Genomic DNA, 13,498 nt, shown 5'->3' with positions numbered 1-13,498 from the left:
GTCCAAACACCAGGCTGAGCTGGAAGTAGCAGTGGTATCACATAAGGTGAAAAGGAGGAGTTAATATCATAGGTTGATTATGATATTACCTGGGTGATCTCAAAGGTTACTCCAGTAAAAGAATGTATGTAGAGAAGATAAACTTTACAAACCAGAGCAAGACACATGACCACAAGTCATTTTAAATTGGCTCATTAACACTCAGGCCAGGGCCCTGAGTGCACCAATAGGCCCTAACTGCCCTGATCAGCTTCATCTGGTGGGTGGGTCCACCCCACACCCCTTGCTATGGCTCTGGGAACTACACATAAGCCCTGGCTTGGGCATGTAGTTCTTATGAGAGAGAGGCTTTATGTATATCTATTGCCAGCTCTGATTCCTGGGTGGATTTCCTTGGATGTTTATTACAGTTTTGGCTCCAGTCCTGCTTCCTGCTACTACTGACTAGATTCCTGGAACAGAGTCTCAGGATGGACTCCAGATCAGGTTCTGTGTCTTGTCTTGTCTGTGTCTGTTAGTAGAACCTATTACAACCATCGTGCTCAGCCCCATTCACTTTGAATTCTTCAGGATTGGAAGACTGCCCTGACTGTTCAAGGCAGTGCCTCTGATGAGGTCACCTTGGCTCCCAGCTCATCCCTTGTGGAGCAGACCATGCTGCTCTTCCCTGGCAGCCTGTGCGGCATGGATAATAGCTGTGCAAAAACTTCCGATGTTGTTATGCCCTTGATGTTCTTCTGTTACAGGTGAATCTATGTTACCTGTTACCCTTACGCCCTGATGCAAGCAAGAAATGAAATTGCTGCCAGGACTGATGAGAGCTCAACCAGGTGATGTATTGTGATGTCAGCAGTGATGGGGCCAAGTTCTTCCAACCTACCCCGCCTGCCTGTAACAACAACACTTGCTGCCTCACGTGCACAGATTCACATACTACTTCTCTTCATGTCATGGCTTCTTAAAGAAACTCAAGCAGGTAAACAATATCATCAAACCTGTGCATGATGCTGCTGCCAATCATGGGTTTCTAGTGCTGGGAAAATTCCATCAGGCTCTGCAGAAGGGACTAGTACCCTCTCTTTTCTTAGACATACTTGTCTGTTTAAGAAATGGATTGATCTAAGCAAAATAAGGTAAAAAGTAATACAAGTGAAAAGAATTGGAAGCAGAAGTCTACTCCATCTATTTTTTTAAAAAAGCCTAGTAGCAGGGTATTTCTATTCTTGGCATTCTGCTACTTACTGAACAAATAATTAGACTTTTGTATCTACTTAGGTTAATAGAAATCAGCTGTTTAATGAATAGGTACAAAATTTAATTAATGAGTAGCCTTGAATATGATTTTTTCCCCTCAATGAGTCAATCAATATTATGTTACTTATTCTCCAGCTTTTGTATTAAAGTCAGCCTGGTCAGCTGCTGGAGAACTTCTACTTCAGAACATCTCTTAAGTCCTGCCCTCTTCTTGACTCCTGGCAAAAACATGTGATCCAAGAGGTGCAAATATGGACATCACTATCTAGCACTGAGAACAGCTTGAGGGTTTCTACTGTTATTTGCAAATGCAGAAGTTATCTTGACAGTGACAAAAATATATAAAATTACTTGTAAACAAGCAGTATATAATGAAGTATAGAATAGCATGTGTAAGCTAGTGTTTGCAGAGTCACTGGCCCTTTTTCCTTAAATAGTGAAAGAGCCAAGAGCTGTGAGAAAGCCTTACTAAGCTCCCTTTTGCACTTGAGATTGCATGTTCTTAAAAATCTATGGTTTGAGGGGGTGAGGTTCTGCTCTTTGCTACTATAATAAAGCCCATCAGAAAGGATTATGTTTGTTTTCATAATTATTGGGGGGGGGGAGGGTGTGACAATTAAGCTTTTTGATCTCTATTCCCTTTAACTTGTAATTTTATTTTTGTTTTGTAGAGAGGCAAAATGAACAGCAAGTTTGATTTAAAGACCATCAGTTCAAGTCAGGCATCCATTACTGGTGACCTCCAGAAACTTCTTAGCCAAGGAGAATATGTTCCTTTTATCTCTGCTCCCATCTTAGAAAGCAAGTTTGTCCAGGTAAAAAGTCATTCAAATTAAATTGTTTGGCATGCTCAAGATAAAATTGCTTGCAATTATTACCTTTTTTCCCCTCTCTCAGCCCAACAGGTATTCCTCATCCATTTGTTCTTGCTATTCTTACTTTCTGTCCACTGCACAAGCATGGATATGTTTCCCCTCTCCTAGAGACTCATTCTGCTCATACTTTAAAGGCAATAGTCCAGAAACCTATCAACAGCAATGCTGCACATTAGAGAAGGAGGACAGAATGATGTTTTCACCCTTCCTTGTCAGCAATTCACTCCTTCCTGTAGCAGTAGCTAGGAGTGTTCTAGCAAATTCCTGGTTCTATGCTATCTATCTCATTAATGTTTTCAGCTATCAACATCAGTTCAACCTAACCTGCATGGCAGCTAGCCTTTCCCATGTAATCCCTCCCTCAGTTGTATCTTGTAGTATCCTTGCATGCAATATCACTACCCTGCCTGTCACTTACCTTAAGCACTGGCCAAAGAACCCTGCAAGAATGTGGCTACAGTCTACACTCCTACAATACTGCGTTCACAGTGGGTCTAAAATACCTGAATTCTATTTACATGATATATCTCAGCTCTGATTTCATAGGGTTTCATTACTTCACTTTGTGCTAATTGCAACATCCTTCAGTGTTGCCTTGATTAAGTCAGTCTTGCATTGTTGATACACATACAGAATATTAATTAGTTATGAGTCCCCATTTTCAAGGTACTTTATGATTTATCCCTTCCTTATTTGGCAGACCTCATTCGCTATCAAGGAAGCCATTACCCTAACCAATTATCTCAAGAAAACGCTCTATCGCTGACTCATTTACATTAAAATAGAAGGAAGAAAAAAACGCCTTTTGATTTTTACATACTGTCTCTCACACATGGGAGGAGATTCTACCAGATATCCACTGATTTAATGCACTATCCTCCCGCAGATTTCTTTTCAGGACACGCTTTTTCTCTGGCCATCAAAACCAGATCCTGACAATGGTACACCAGATGTGATTTGATCACATTTATCAACTTATTCTTATCTCCTTGTATTTTCTCATTTTTCTTTTTGTAATTTCAAGTCTTACACATAAATTACCTGGGATCACTTTCCTTCCTGTGTTTGTACAGCGCTTAGCAGGACCCTAGTTCATAACCAGGTCTCATTAGTACCACAGTATTGCTGACAAAGACTATGAGTCATCAGAACAGAGTTCCTCTTCCATCATGTGTACAGTAACAGATAATGGTACTCAAGAGGTTTCTGACCACAGCAATCAGATACCAAATTATTTGGACTACATAAGAGCCAGTGATTTCCAGTTCTCCTTTATAATTTTTCAACTTTTCCTTTGTTTTCATTCACATGCATTCCTGTTTCATTATTCCAATTTCTCCTCTATCCTCACCAATCCAATACATAAGCTCTAGGGCCCCCAAGCCTAAACACCATTAAATGTATTGCTAGCATATTCTCTGAGAGATCATACAGCAAATGTCAGTGTTGATGGGGCTTTTTTGTTCTTGTTGTTGTTCAGGTTAACCGAAGAGGGGAACCAATTTCCATCCATAACCAACCCACCTGCGTGATCATTGGCATCTGTTCTGCCAATCCCACTTCACTAATGCCTGAGGCAGTGCTGGTAGCATGTGAGGTGTCCATGCTCCCACAGAACAGTATGAAAAACTTCTGGAAACTCTCAGAACCGCCATTCCCCATGAAGGAGCTAGCACTTACCAGGTGAGTTAGTGCTGAGAAGGGTTAAGTATTTCTTTGAAGAATGAATAAGAAATATGAACGTATTTCCCATTTCCATACAGCATTTTCTTTCTTTTAAAGGTTAGTTTATTGACAGACATCATGCTTGCACTGGCGTTGTTCCAGCACTAACACTATAAAGCTAGGAGAAATCCTTAAGTACAAATATTCAGGCCCCACTCTAGTCATAATTCTAGGCCAATACTACCCGCGTGTATAGATAGCTTGATGATTACAAATACTTAATACTTTCTAAATATATCAGAAGCTGAAAGATGGTAGGAAGACTAGGGCTACAGGTTTGCAATGGAATAAGGTAATGGAATAAAGACACTGTAGAGATGCTAACTTCCTTTACCTCCATTCTCACACTGCTGCCCAGCATTTCTTCCACAATTAGCTAGGGACATTTAGGGAGAAGAGTGTCTAAATCCACTCAGCAGATCATTTCTATTCCAAATTATCACTTTCAGTCTTACTCTACCTGTAGGTCTGACAGACACAATAGCTTCTTTGAGAGAAATTTCCACTTGTGTTTAATGATGGGTTTTCCCCTTTTTTCACAGGCTCTTCCCCTTGAAGTTTGTGGAACTTTCCGTTCACAGCACAGTTAATCATCATCTCATGTTGAAATTAGTAAATGGCCGCTCCTATTATCTAGAGCTCTGTGCCCCACCAGACCATCAACAATACCTATTCCACCTGTGGCTGCAGCTCATCTCTCTCCTAAAACCCCCTGAAGACATCAGCAATACTGAAGCAAATGTAAAATCCAGGGATTTAGACACATGTCCCAAGAAGGTTCCCAGCTCAAATGACCCATCAGAAAAGGTTGGTCTCCAGCAAACAGATATCAAATTTTCAAGCTGACCAATCAGAAAGTATTGCTTCTGCTCATATTCTGAACTATCTCGCAAGTCTGATTTTTTGAGTGCTTTGAAGGAGCTACAGTTCTGTTTATCAAAATAGCTGGCTTGTAAACTCCCTCCAGAATGTCAGGGCAATGGGAGAGAGGATGCTAGGTGCACCATAGCCCTCCTAAATTTTTGCAAATCAGTAAATAGCATACTACTTATTGTTTGGTGTTCAGCTTTCCCTCATAGCTGGAGATATGTCCTTAAATAGTTCTTTTTGACTGAATTCTACAACTCACTGAAAAAAAGCAGAGGAGGAAAGAGGCAGCACAGCTGAGCCCCCTGCAGGGACTGACAACTGGTTAAGCAAAGAGGGCAAAGTCATTTGATCAATTCAAAGGACAGAAAGTTCTTGAGGGAAATGCTACAGCAGGCAGGCAGAAGGCAGCTGCTCACTGTAGTTAAGAGAGAAACAAGGAGAACAGTGAGGGTCAGCAAAAATGCTTCAGGTCCTAAACAGAATATCACATACAGAAATTTAACTATAGTACAGAAGGGACCTGTTACCTTAGTGTCACACTTAGGAAGCAATTGGATGGTTAATGATGTTACTCAACATTACCTAACACTATTTCCCTTAAGTTTCAAGCAAACATTTTGTCAGCACATTTATCAGTGAGTCTTCAGTTTCCATTCAAGCCAGCTCGCCCCTCAGCCAAGCACAGCCATGTCCACAGGGAGAAGAGAAACACAAAATCACATGGCCAGTGCTTAATGCTGCATGTACAGAGACAAGGAAAACTCTTGCGCAGCAGAAAAATTACAAGGGAATTAGAAAAATATCATTTTGAGAGAGGAGAAAACTGTGACAGATGATTCTTTCAAGAAAAAATCAGTGATGAGGTAAACAGATGACTGGAAACAATCTAGGGGAAAACTAGCATATTCAGATTAGATTTGCTGAAACCGTACAGACTTAGCCATACTGGTTATGTCAAGAATGCATAGACTGTAAGAAAGTAAGAAATTTGTAAATCCTATACTTAATTTGTATTTTCCTGCTTCAACTATCTGTACATAGACACCTTTCTTCTGGGTTTTCTGCTTTCTCTCTTACCTGATGTCAGACTGGACCCTTGTTCCAGCTTCTGGACATAGCTGGCCTGATATGAATGTCAGTTCCTGCATGTACAGCAGGTATTACTAGTGATTCACTATACAATGGCCCAAACCTGGAATCTCAATTTTTCTTTGCAGAATAGACGTCTCATGTTCCCAGTCACATTCATCAATTTTTCAACACCTTGAGGTGTTGCCTGTCACTCAGTATTGACTTTTCTACTGATAGTTTTTTTGTTTTGTTTTTTTTTTTTTTAGTTTGGACTATTGCATCCTCCCTATTCTCTTTCTGTTTAGCTAGAGAACTGTCTGCATGTGAGAGACAAGTATCCCTGCCTCAGCTACTTAAAGGAAGGATGCTTAGAAAGATTTTTTTGTAAGGACTAATCTCAAAATCTGGACAGAATAGAAAGCAAAGATCTTTTCTCAGCTTCTGTATATGAGCAAAGAGAGGAGAATAATCTGGAGATAAAGTTATTCAGGACATGAATCAGAAGCAGAGAACTTGGAGGTGAAGCCACAAACAAACCTCAGAGGTTAAGCTCTGGACTTGGTATTGCCATGGTGGACTGCATAGTCACCTCTAGGAAAAGCTGTAGGCCAATAATCACCAACCAGACTCCTGATAATGTAGGAGAAACAGGAGTCTCTCTTCTAGATAAATATATCACATTTCCTTTGGATGGTCTGTCTGACACCCCTTTATAGCAGAATATTCAGTATATAAGGGACTATAGGAAATGACCACAAAGTTCCAGCTGTGCTCATCAGCCTTGTGCACAGCTTTTTTTTTTTTTTTTTTTAAATGTCTGTTGCTCGTATCTGTTAATCTGTCCTTTTTCCTTTAAGAGGGATGACCCACAAGATGTGGCGAATCTAAAAGCAGAGGAAGAAGTTATTGTTAAGCAAATCTCTTCCAGCCAAGTTCCTCTCTCAGATACAGTGGAACCCACAGAAGAGAGTGGAATAAAAGGAGAAATCTCCAACAACAATCTGGAACCAGCAAGGCAGGAAATCACCATGCAGTCAAAGAACATGAATCTTTCTCAGGATATAAAGAAGAGCAAAAGCTCAGAAAAGAGGAAAACTAGGTAGGTATGCCTGGAAAATGAATCTAATATACTTAATTTCTGCTGCTGACTTTGAAAAGTAAAATGTGTTGTATTTTTTTGTCTTCAGAAAATATATTATTGCAACACTTTTTCAGGATTACTGTGATTTTCCTAATGCTTTAATGGATTAGGAACCTGAAGAATACAGGATGGGGGTTCCAAGTATCTAGACTTTGGTTTCTCAGATGTTCAGGGGCTTTTGAAAGCCCCCTGCACACCCTCCCACACACTGGGTCCACACAAACAGGAACCAAGTAAATGCACATGAATGTTCAGTGCTTCAGTGCTGTTATATATAAGCACAGTCTATACCATTCAAGTATCTCTATGTATTAGTGTGCCTGCACTTCAAAACAAGGCTTACTGTATCATATAGCACCTATTTAATACTGATCCTGGTACATAACGATATTACTAGGCTAAGGGTTTTTCCTGAGTTTCTTGGCAATGGCATTGCGGGTTTTTGTTTGGGGGGGGTTCTGAACTACTTTTTTTGTTTTGTTTTCTTTAGGACAAATACAACAAAGAACAAAAGGGAGAAGAAAACACAGACTCCAGGTATAATGGTTTTTCCAATACCAACTTGCTTCCCCATTGCTATTCCTAATTCAGTTATAGATGAGAGAAGCCAAAACTTCATGAGCTGGGAGTTCCTTAGAACAAATCATAGAATCATAGAATAGTTAGGGTTGGAAAGGACCTTAAGATCATAAAGTTCCAACCTCCCTGCCATAGGCAGGGACACCTCACACTAAACCATATCACCCAAGGCCTCATCTAACCTGGTCTTCCTATATCCACAAATAGGAATATGTGCCAACAGATCAGCACTTCTCATATTATTAGAAGGTACGCTTTGCTCTTTTCCTGCTGTGATCACATCGCACCTTCCCGGGTTCAGCATCAGGTTTCTTCTAGAAAGGTCTTTGCCTGATGGCAGACATTACAACTTCACTGCAAAATCAGATAAAACACAGGATGGTGGAAAGGGTAAGAAAGCTGCAGGCCTAGGATAATTCAAAGTTATAATGTTGGCCCATATCTCCTCTGCTGCTGTGCTGTAAGGCTTCCCCAAACCCCATGTCTGAGCATGAAGTTACCTCCAGATAGTGTGTCTGCAGTGTCCTCTAGGATGAGGTCTGGACTCATGCCTCAAGCAGAATGAGGGCATGTTTCATAGCACTCTCTACAATGTCATGCTGTGATTAGCATTAGCATCAGCATCCTTTCTGACATCCTGCATTTCTGCAAAATCTCTACAGAATATCTAACTAGAACAAGTAAGCACCTAAAGACAGTCTTTCTTAACATTCACAGTTCCCCTTTTTTATGTTTCCATATCTATCTATGCCTGCCAAGGAATGACAAAAAAATGGAGCCCCTTAGCTTATTAATGCCACTTACTTTACATTTATACACATAATCATTATACCTGTGAATTAATCAGTCCCTTAAACAAAAGCTGTTATGGTCTTCCTTTGCATACTTTTCCATTTTACTAAGTTACACAAGTTGGAACAAGCTTTTGTTCAATCAACATTTTTTGTGAACATGATTCTCCCGTGTGCTTCTCTTTGTAGCTGGCTGGTGGGCTGCATGCAGTTCACTGTCCTAATTGCCAGTTGGTGATCTTAAAGTGATCTCTATGATCTAGAAGAATAAGTATTTTGGTTTATGATATCTTCTCTTTGTGTCCACAAGTCTCCACTAAAACACATTCATCTGACTGAAAATCTTGTTGCATTTCTCTCTATATACCCTTTCGTATATTAATAATTTTTAATATCTCATTGTTATGTTCTTTTTTCACTCTTTTTCTGTTAATAGCCATTTATTTTGAATTGGAGGTGCTGAAAGAGAACAGTAGGTTATGAGGTAGTATAAATTAGTACATGCTCAAATAATTTATTTCAGCACTCCACATGAAAGGGAGACAAATAATGACGTTATTTAGTTGGTAATAACAAATTTGTGCAAAGTCCTAGATTATTATACTCTTCATTTCAAATTCACTTCCTGCATTTTTAAATTGTCTGTGACATACATACAGTGCCAAACACCTAAATTATATTTTACTTGGGCTTAGTGCTAGAGTATCGTGTTTCTTGTGATTGTATTGTGAAAACTGTAATAATGGAGAAATAGTGAAGCAATCAGAACAGAAATGCTTGATATATTTTCCTATTATGCACATACAATCATAATATCATTCAGGGGGACAAAAGCGCCTGTCTTGCCAAATCCAGCATTCAGATTTGTTGCATTGAGGGAATGGGACCTGCCTATTTATTGCCATCACTTCCACCCTAGAGTTTAGTGCCCATTTTGTACTCTATATAAACAATTTTTTTATATTAACTTTGTATTCATATATTTGCAGTGTATTTTCTTAGGGAAGAAAAAATATCTGACTGTACTTCCCATTGTTTTCTTTCTGTTATCATCTTTGCTTCTCTCTCTAACTGTTCCTTTTTCCCAGTCATTTACTTTTCAGCTTTCCCTCTCATCAGCTTTCCTGTTCATCTTTTCTAGCTCTGGATTATTCTTTTTCTCACGTTCTATGTTCTTTCAACTCTACTCTGTGCCTCTTCTTTTTTTTAAGTGGTACCTTCCTCCAAAGATTTATTCCTCTTCCTGTGTAACTGTGTCTGCTCTTTTGCTCTTTTTCTTCCTTTTCTGATCATGCTTCTCCCAGTCCGCATCCTACTATCAATTCCCAAATTTGCCATATTGAAGCAAATGTAACGTTTGCTGTTCATGGGCTTCCTTAGACCATCAGTCTCTCTTGTCTTCTTCTCAGCTACTGGTCTGTTTCCAGATTAGAAATTACCTTCACATAACCACCAGGCAGCTGAGAAGTGTGACAATATCATGTCAACAGACACCAGCTAGGCACAGGGTTCTTTTTACACCTCTCAAGTGTTCTGCAAGGACTAAAGATGATTTCTGCTGTGAGGGTGAGTAAATGAGACGCCTTGTAGGAGTGACTGAGGAAGAATAGCATGGGAGAGACTGGAAAAGGCCAGTTTGGAATACAGAGCACAAATTCTAATAAACTCCCTACAAAGGCAAATCAATTCCCTCCTTTCTTTGTGGTTCTTGATGGATGCTTATCTTCTCCATCCTTTCTCTTTTGATTCCTCGTGCTTCTTTTTCATTCTCTACTTTTGTGTGCTGTCTTCCTCATGCTCATCGTATTTCTTTTCAGAAAATTTAAAGAGTGACAATAAGTCAAGTAGGCTGCTTCAAGTAATACCTCGGCCATTTTTCACAAAGAAGAAATGAAAGGAAATAAAGCAAAGCATCCTGGACATCAGTTGGAACAAGGAAAAGATGTACACACAGAAGAAAAAAATTCCCTTGCAGACTTCAATTCCATTCATCACCTCTTACTATTACAATTAATTATTACTGAAATACGAACTCTGCATTTCCCTGTATTAGCTCACAACTAGCAATAACAAATAAATTTTGATCCCTGGCAGTGCAATCTACATTTTTCTGATACTATTTTTTCAGGGAGATTTGTAGTTTGCAGCAGAAGGCAAAGAAATAGATACCTGAATTAACTTTATAATCCCTGACTCTGGCATATGTTTTTATATAGAGCAGGAGAGTTTCTCATGCAAGCAACTTTCAGAACATTTCAGGGGGATAAGTGGCAGAGTAATACTAGGTAGTGGGCACAAAATCATATTAACATTGGTTTTATTTCTGCAAGTGAATTTCTAAATCGGTATCGGCAAATCACTTTTACATTTTGTTCCTCAGCTTCTTCATTTGTAGAATGAGAATAGCCAGACCTCTTTTGAAAATCATCATGCAATATGTACTATTGAGAACCATTGTATAAGAATTTGGTATTGTTGTTACTGTTGTTACTATTATCCAGGCACTATAAACATTGCTATCCTATTGGAATACTGAGAATGTACTTGCTGCACGACAAAGCATTCTGCACTAAGCAAGCAAAATATCTACTGCTGCTGCTCTTGCTACCTGTTGCTGGGGCATTCCTGGGTAGTTTACAGCATGTGCAGTATTTTCTGAAGTTTTGAAGCATAAATTCTGCACAAGCATAGCTAAGTATGGAAGATGAATGCTTTCTGTGTGCTTTCCTTCAAATGAGCACAGAGAGATTACATAATACACAACTTCCAATCTATTGTTCCTTGAGAATATAAAAAAAACTCAATACTCTTTGAGAACAGCCCATGTGTAATCAGATTCCAGTCTAGGAAGGGCTGGCAAATTCAAATTCTAGATATCGCTCAAAACATGAACAAGAGTGAAATATCATTCAATATAACTGGAAATTGCAACATTATTTTCCATGGTGAAAAACAAGTTTCTAGATGCTGTTTAACAAAAGAGCAAAGTAGCAGTTACTGACAAGTAAGAAACTTTCAGGTGTTCCCTGAGAAAATGGTTGTATAGCATATTTTCTGTTGAAGGGACAGTAAGTACTTGAATGATATACCATTTATGAAGTGCGGTTGTCCACTACAAGAACAAACACGTAATACTGCAAATAAGGATCGGTAATAGTTTCTTCACTATCATCTACACCTAGACTGGCTGAAGATGCTTACCATCAGTGACTTCACACTAAACTTGCACACCAGAAGTGAAGACGAAATTAAAATTATAACACTGGGAAATCAATGGTACAGATTTTGAATAATCCTAAGTAGAGTACACTGCATTCAAAAGCTGTTTGAATTAATTGGAAATTGTTGTTTTGCTAGCACAGAGGTAATAACTATGACTGATTTCATATCAAGATATACTGCCCATACTAAGTAACATAGAGTGGAATGCAACAAATTAAATATATAATTAGGAATACCTCCCTTATAAGCTAAATACCATGTCTGGAGAAGAATTGCACACTACCTACACTACACACTAATAAACAGAAATTTAGTTTGTATCCAAACAACCTGCCAATGGATAAGGTGTCAGACATAACCCAGTCCTAAGGAAAAAGTTAAAATCCATCAAAACAAAGGGATTGGATAGTCAAGCATGTTTTGAGAAGTGATTTTGAGATGAGAAACAACATTAATGAGACACATTCTTTTCAATTCTTAGAGCTGAACTGTTGTTAAGTAAATGTATTTACCCCAGTTACATGCATTTGTCATAACAGAAGACGAGCTGATGAGGCAGGTGAGGAAAGAACAAAATAACCATAAAGACTTTATGCTGTGGTAAATGGAACAAAGGTTCCCGCTAAGCTCAGGACAGTTGTTCTGAAGTCATTAGTGTGGCAATGTGACACTAGAATAATTACAACTCTTGAACTTTGTGTTTCTCTTCACTTACTGGAAAGGTAGATATAGTCCTTTGCCTGCAGAAATCTGGGTCAGTCTGAGCATACATTGTGCTGCCAAAAAGCCACTCTTACACACATAGTACCCTAACCTGCAGCCACACTGACAGCCCTTGCAGAGACAGTGTGTGTGGGACAAAGGACAGCTGCACCATGCAAACGGAAATATTAGCCTCAGTTCACTGGAATCCAGTCTAAAATACTCTCAGGCACCACTGCAAAGAATGAGTGACTTCAGAGTATTGCGTTTCCCAGATTACAACACTGGGAAGAGGGCTGAATTGCCTGCATTGCAAATGCAGCAAAAAGTGCCTCTTAATTGCTGTGCCTAGAGCAAATCAAAATAACTCAGCATGGACGCTTGCTGGGTTACATACTTATAGTCTTATACTGAGCTGATTCAGTAGACTGGTATGCAGTGTTGGCTCAGTGAGTCAGTAGAGTCTATCAGCTCCTCTGAAAGAAAAACTACTGCTGGGAGAATGACAGTCATTGAAGATCCTGCAAGCAGTAGAGTGTCAAAGCATAATGTGTTTGACTACACTTTTTAGGAAATATTGCAAAATAGAGCGATGTTCATGCTATATATATTCCAAAACAGGTTTTGAAACTTTCTGTTAAGGTGAGGATTCATGAGAATGGTATAGAAATGTCATTGCAGTTTGTCTAAGGATAAATGAAGACCACCCATATAGCTCTACATAGCTATGTGGAAATTATTATTCTGTTAGTATCAAAATAATTTCTTCCTTAAAAATAATTGTGTAGCTGCTATCATTTTCCTAGGAAGGGTAAGTATACCAGTTTTGCTTATGTCAACATAGGACAAGTGTATTTTGGTGCTTTCATAATTCATTTTCACAAATCAAGCAGCTATGCCTTCATTACTCAAAATGTGCTAATGGAAATCTATTGGCATCTTATGTCTGTAGGGAAGACATTATGCTGGGATCAGCATGGACTTCTGCAAAGGGACTGGTGCCATATCCGATAGTTTTAGTGCCGTGACACTCCAGATTTATGCATATGATGAAATAACATATGAAGGATTTTCTGAGCATGTTTCTCAAAGAAAAGAAAAAATATCTCTTCGTTTCAGAATATTTCCAATAAAATTTATGCAGTTATGGATTCGAATAAAGCAGATTTTAAACATTACTTTAAATGCTGGGGAACAACAGACATGCTGGCTGGCAGTTAACTGCCCCAGATGTTGTTTATGATCTGCTGAAAGCAAACTCAAATACT

General features: G+C 39.0%; 1 protein-coding gene across 4 annotated transcripts; it reads left to right on the top strand.

Annotated features, from left to right (window-relative positions):
* The first annotated feature begins 747 nt into the window (after positions 1 to 747).
* GARIN2 (golgi associated RAB2 interactor family member 2) lies at positions 748 to 10,399 on the top strand. Of its 4 annotated transcripts, none has more exons than XM_061463311.1 (7): positions 748 to 830; positions 1,926 to 2,069; positions 3,610 to 3,812; positions 4,397 to 4,661; positions 6,653 to 6,894; positions 7,427 to 7,473; positions 10,124 to 10,399. In XM_061463311.1, exons 2-7 carry the CDS (start codon positions 1,935 to 1,937, stop codon positions 10,198 to 10,200), a joined length of 969 nt encoding a protein of 322 aa, XP_061319295.1. In that variant the 5' UTR covers positions 748 to 830; positions 1,926 to 1,934; the 3' UTR covers positions 10,201 to 10,399. The 4 variants fall into 4 exon arrangements, with proteins under 4 accessions (XP_061319295.1, XP_061319294.1, XP_061319296.1 ...); XM_061463310.1 differs by lacking the exon at positions 748 to 830 and adding an exon at positions 898 to 1,133; XM_061463312.1 differs by lacking the exons at positions 748 to 830; positions 10,124 to 10,399 and adding exons at positions 898 to 1,133; positions 9,395 to 10,075.
* Positions 10,400 to 13,498: the final 3,099 nt, after the last annotated feature.

This window comes from Pezoporus flaviventris, unplaced genomic scaffold, assembly GCF_033815535.1.
Source record: "Pezoporus flaviventris isolate CSIRO_AGI_PZ_B2104156 unplaced genomic scaffold, CSIRO_AGI_Pfla_v1 ptg000036l, whole genome shotgun sequence".
Taxonomy (NCBI): domain Eukaryota; kingdom Metazoa; phylum Chordata; class Aves; order Psittaciformes; family Psittacidae; genus Pezoporus; species Pezoporus flaviventris.
This window is presented reverse-complemented; position numbering and strand designations above follow the sequence as displayed.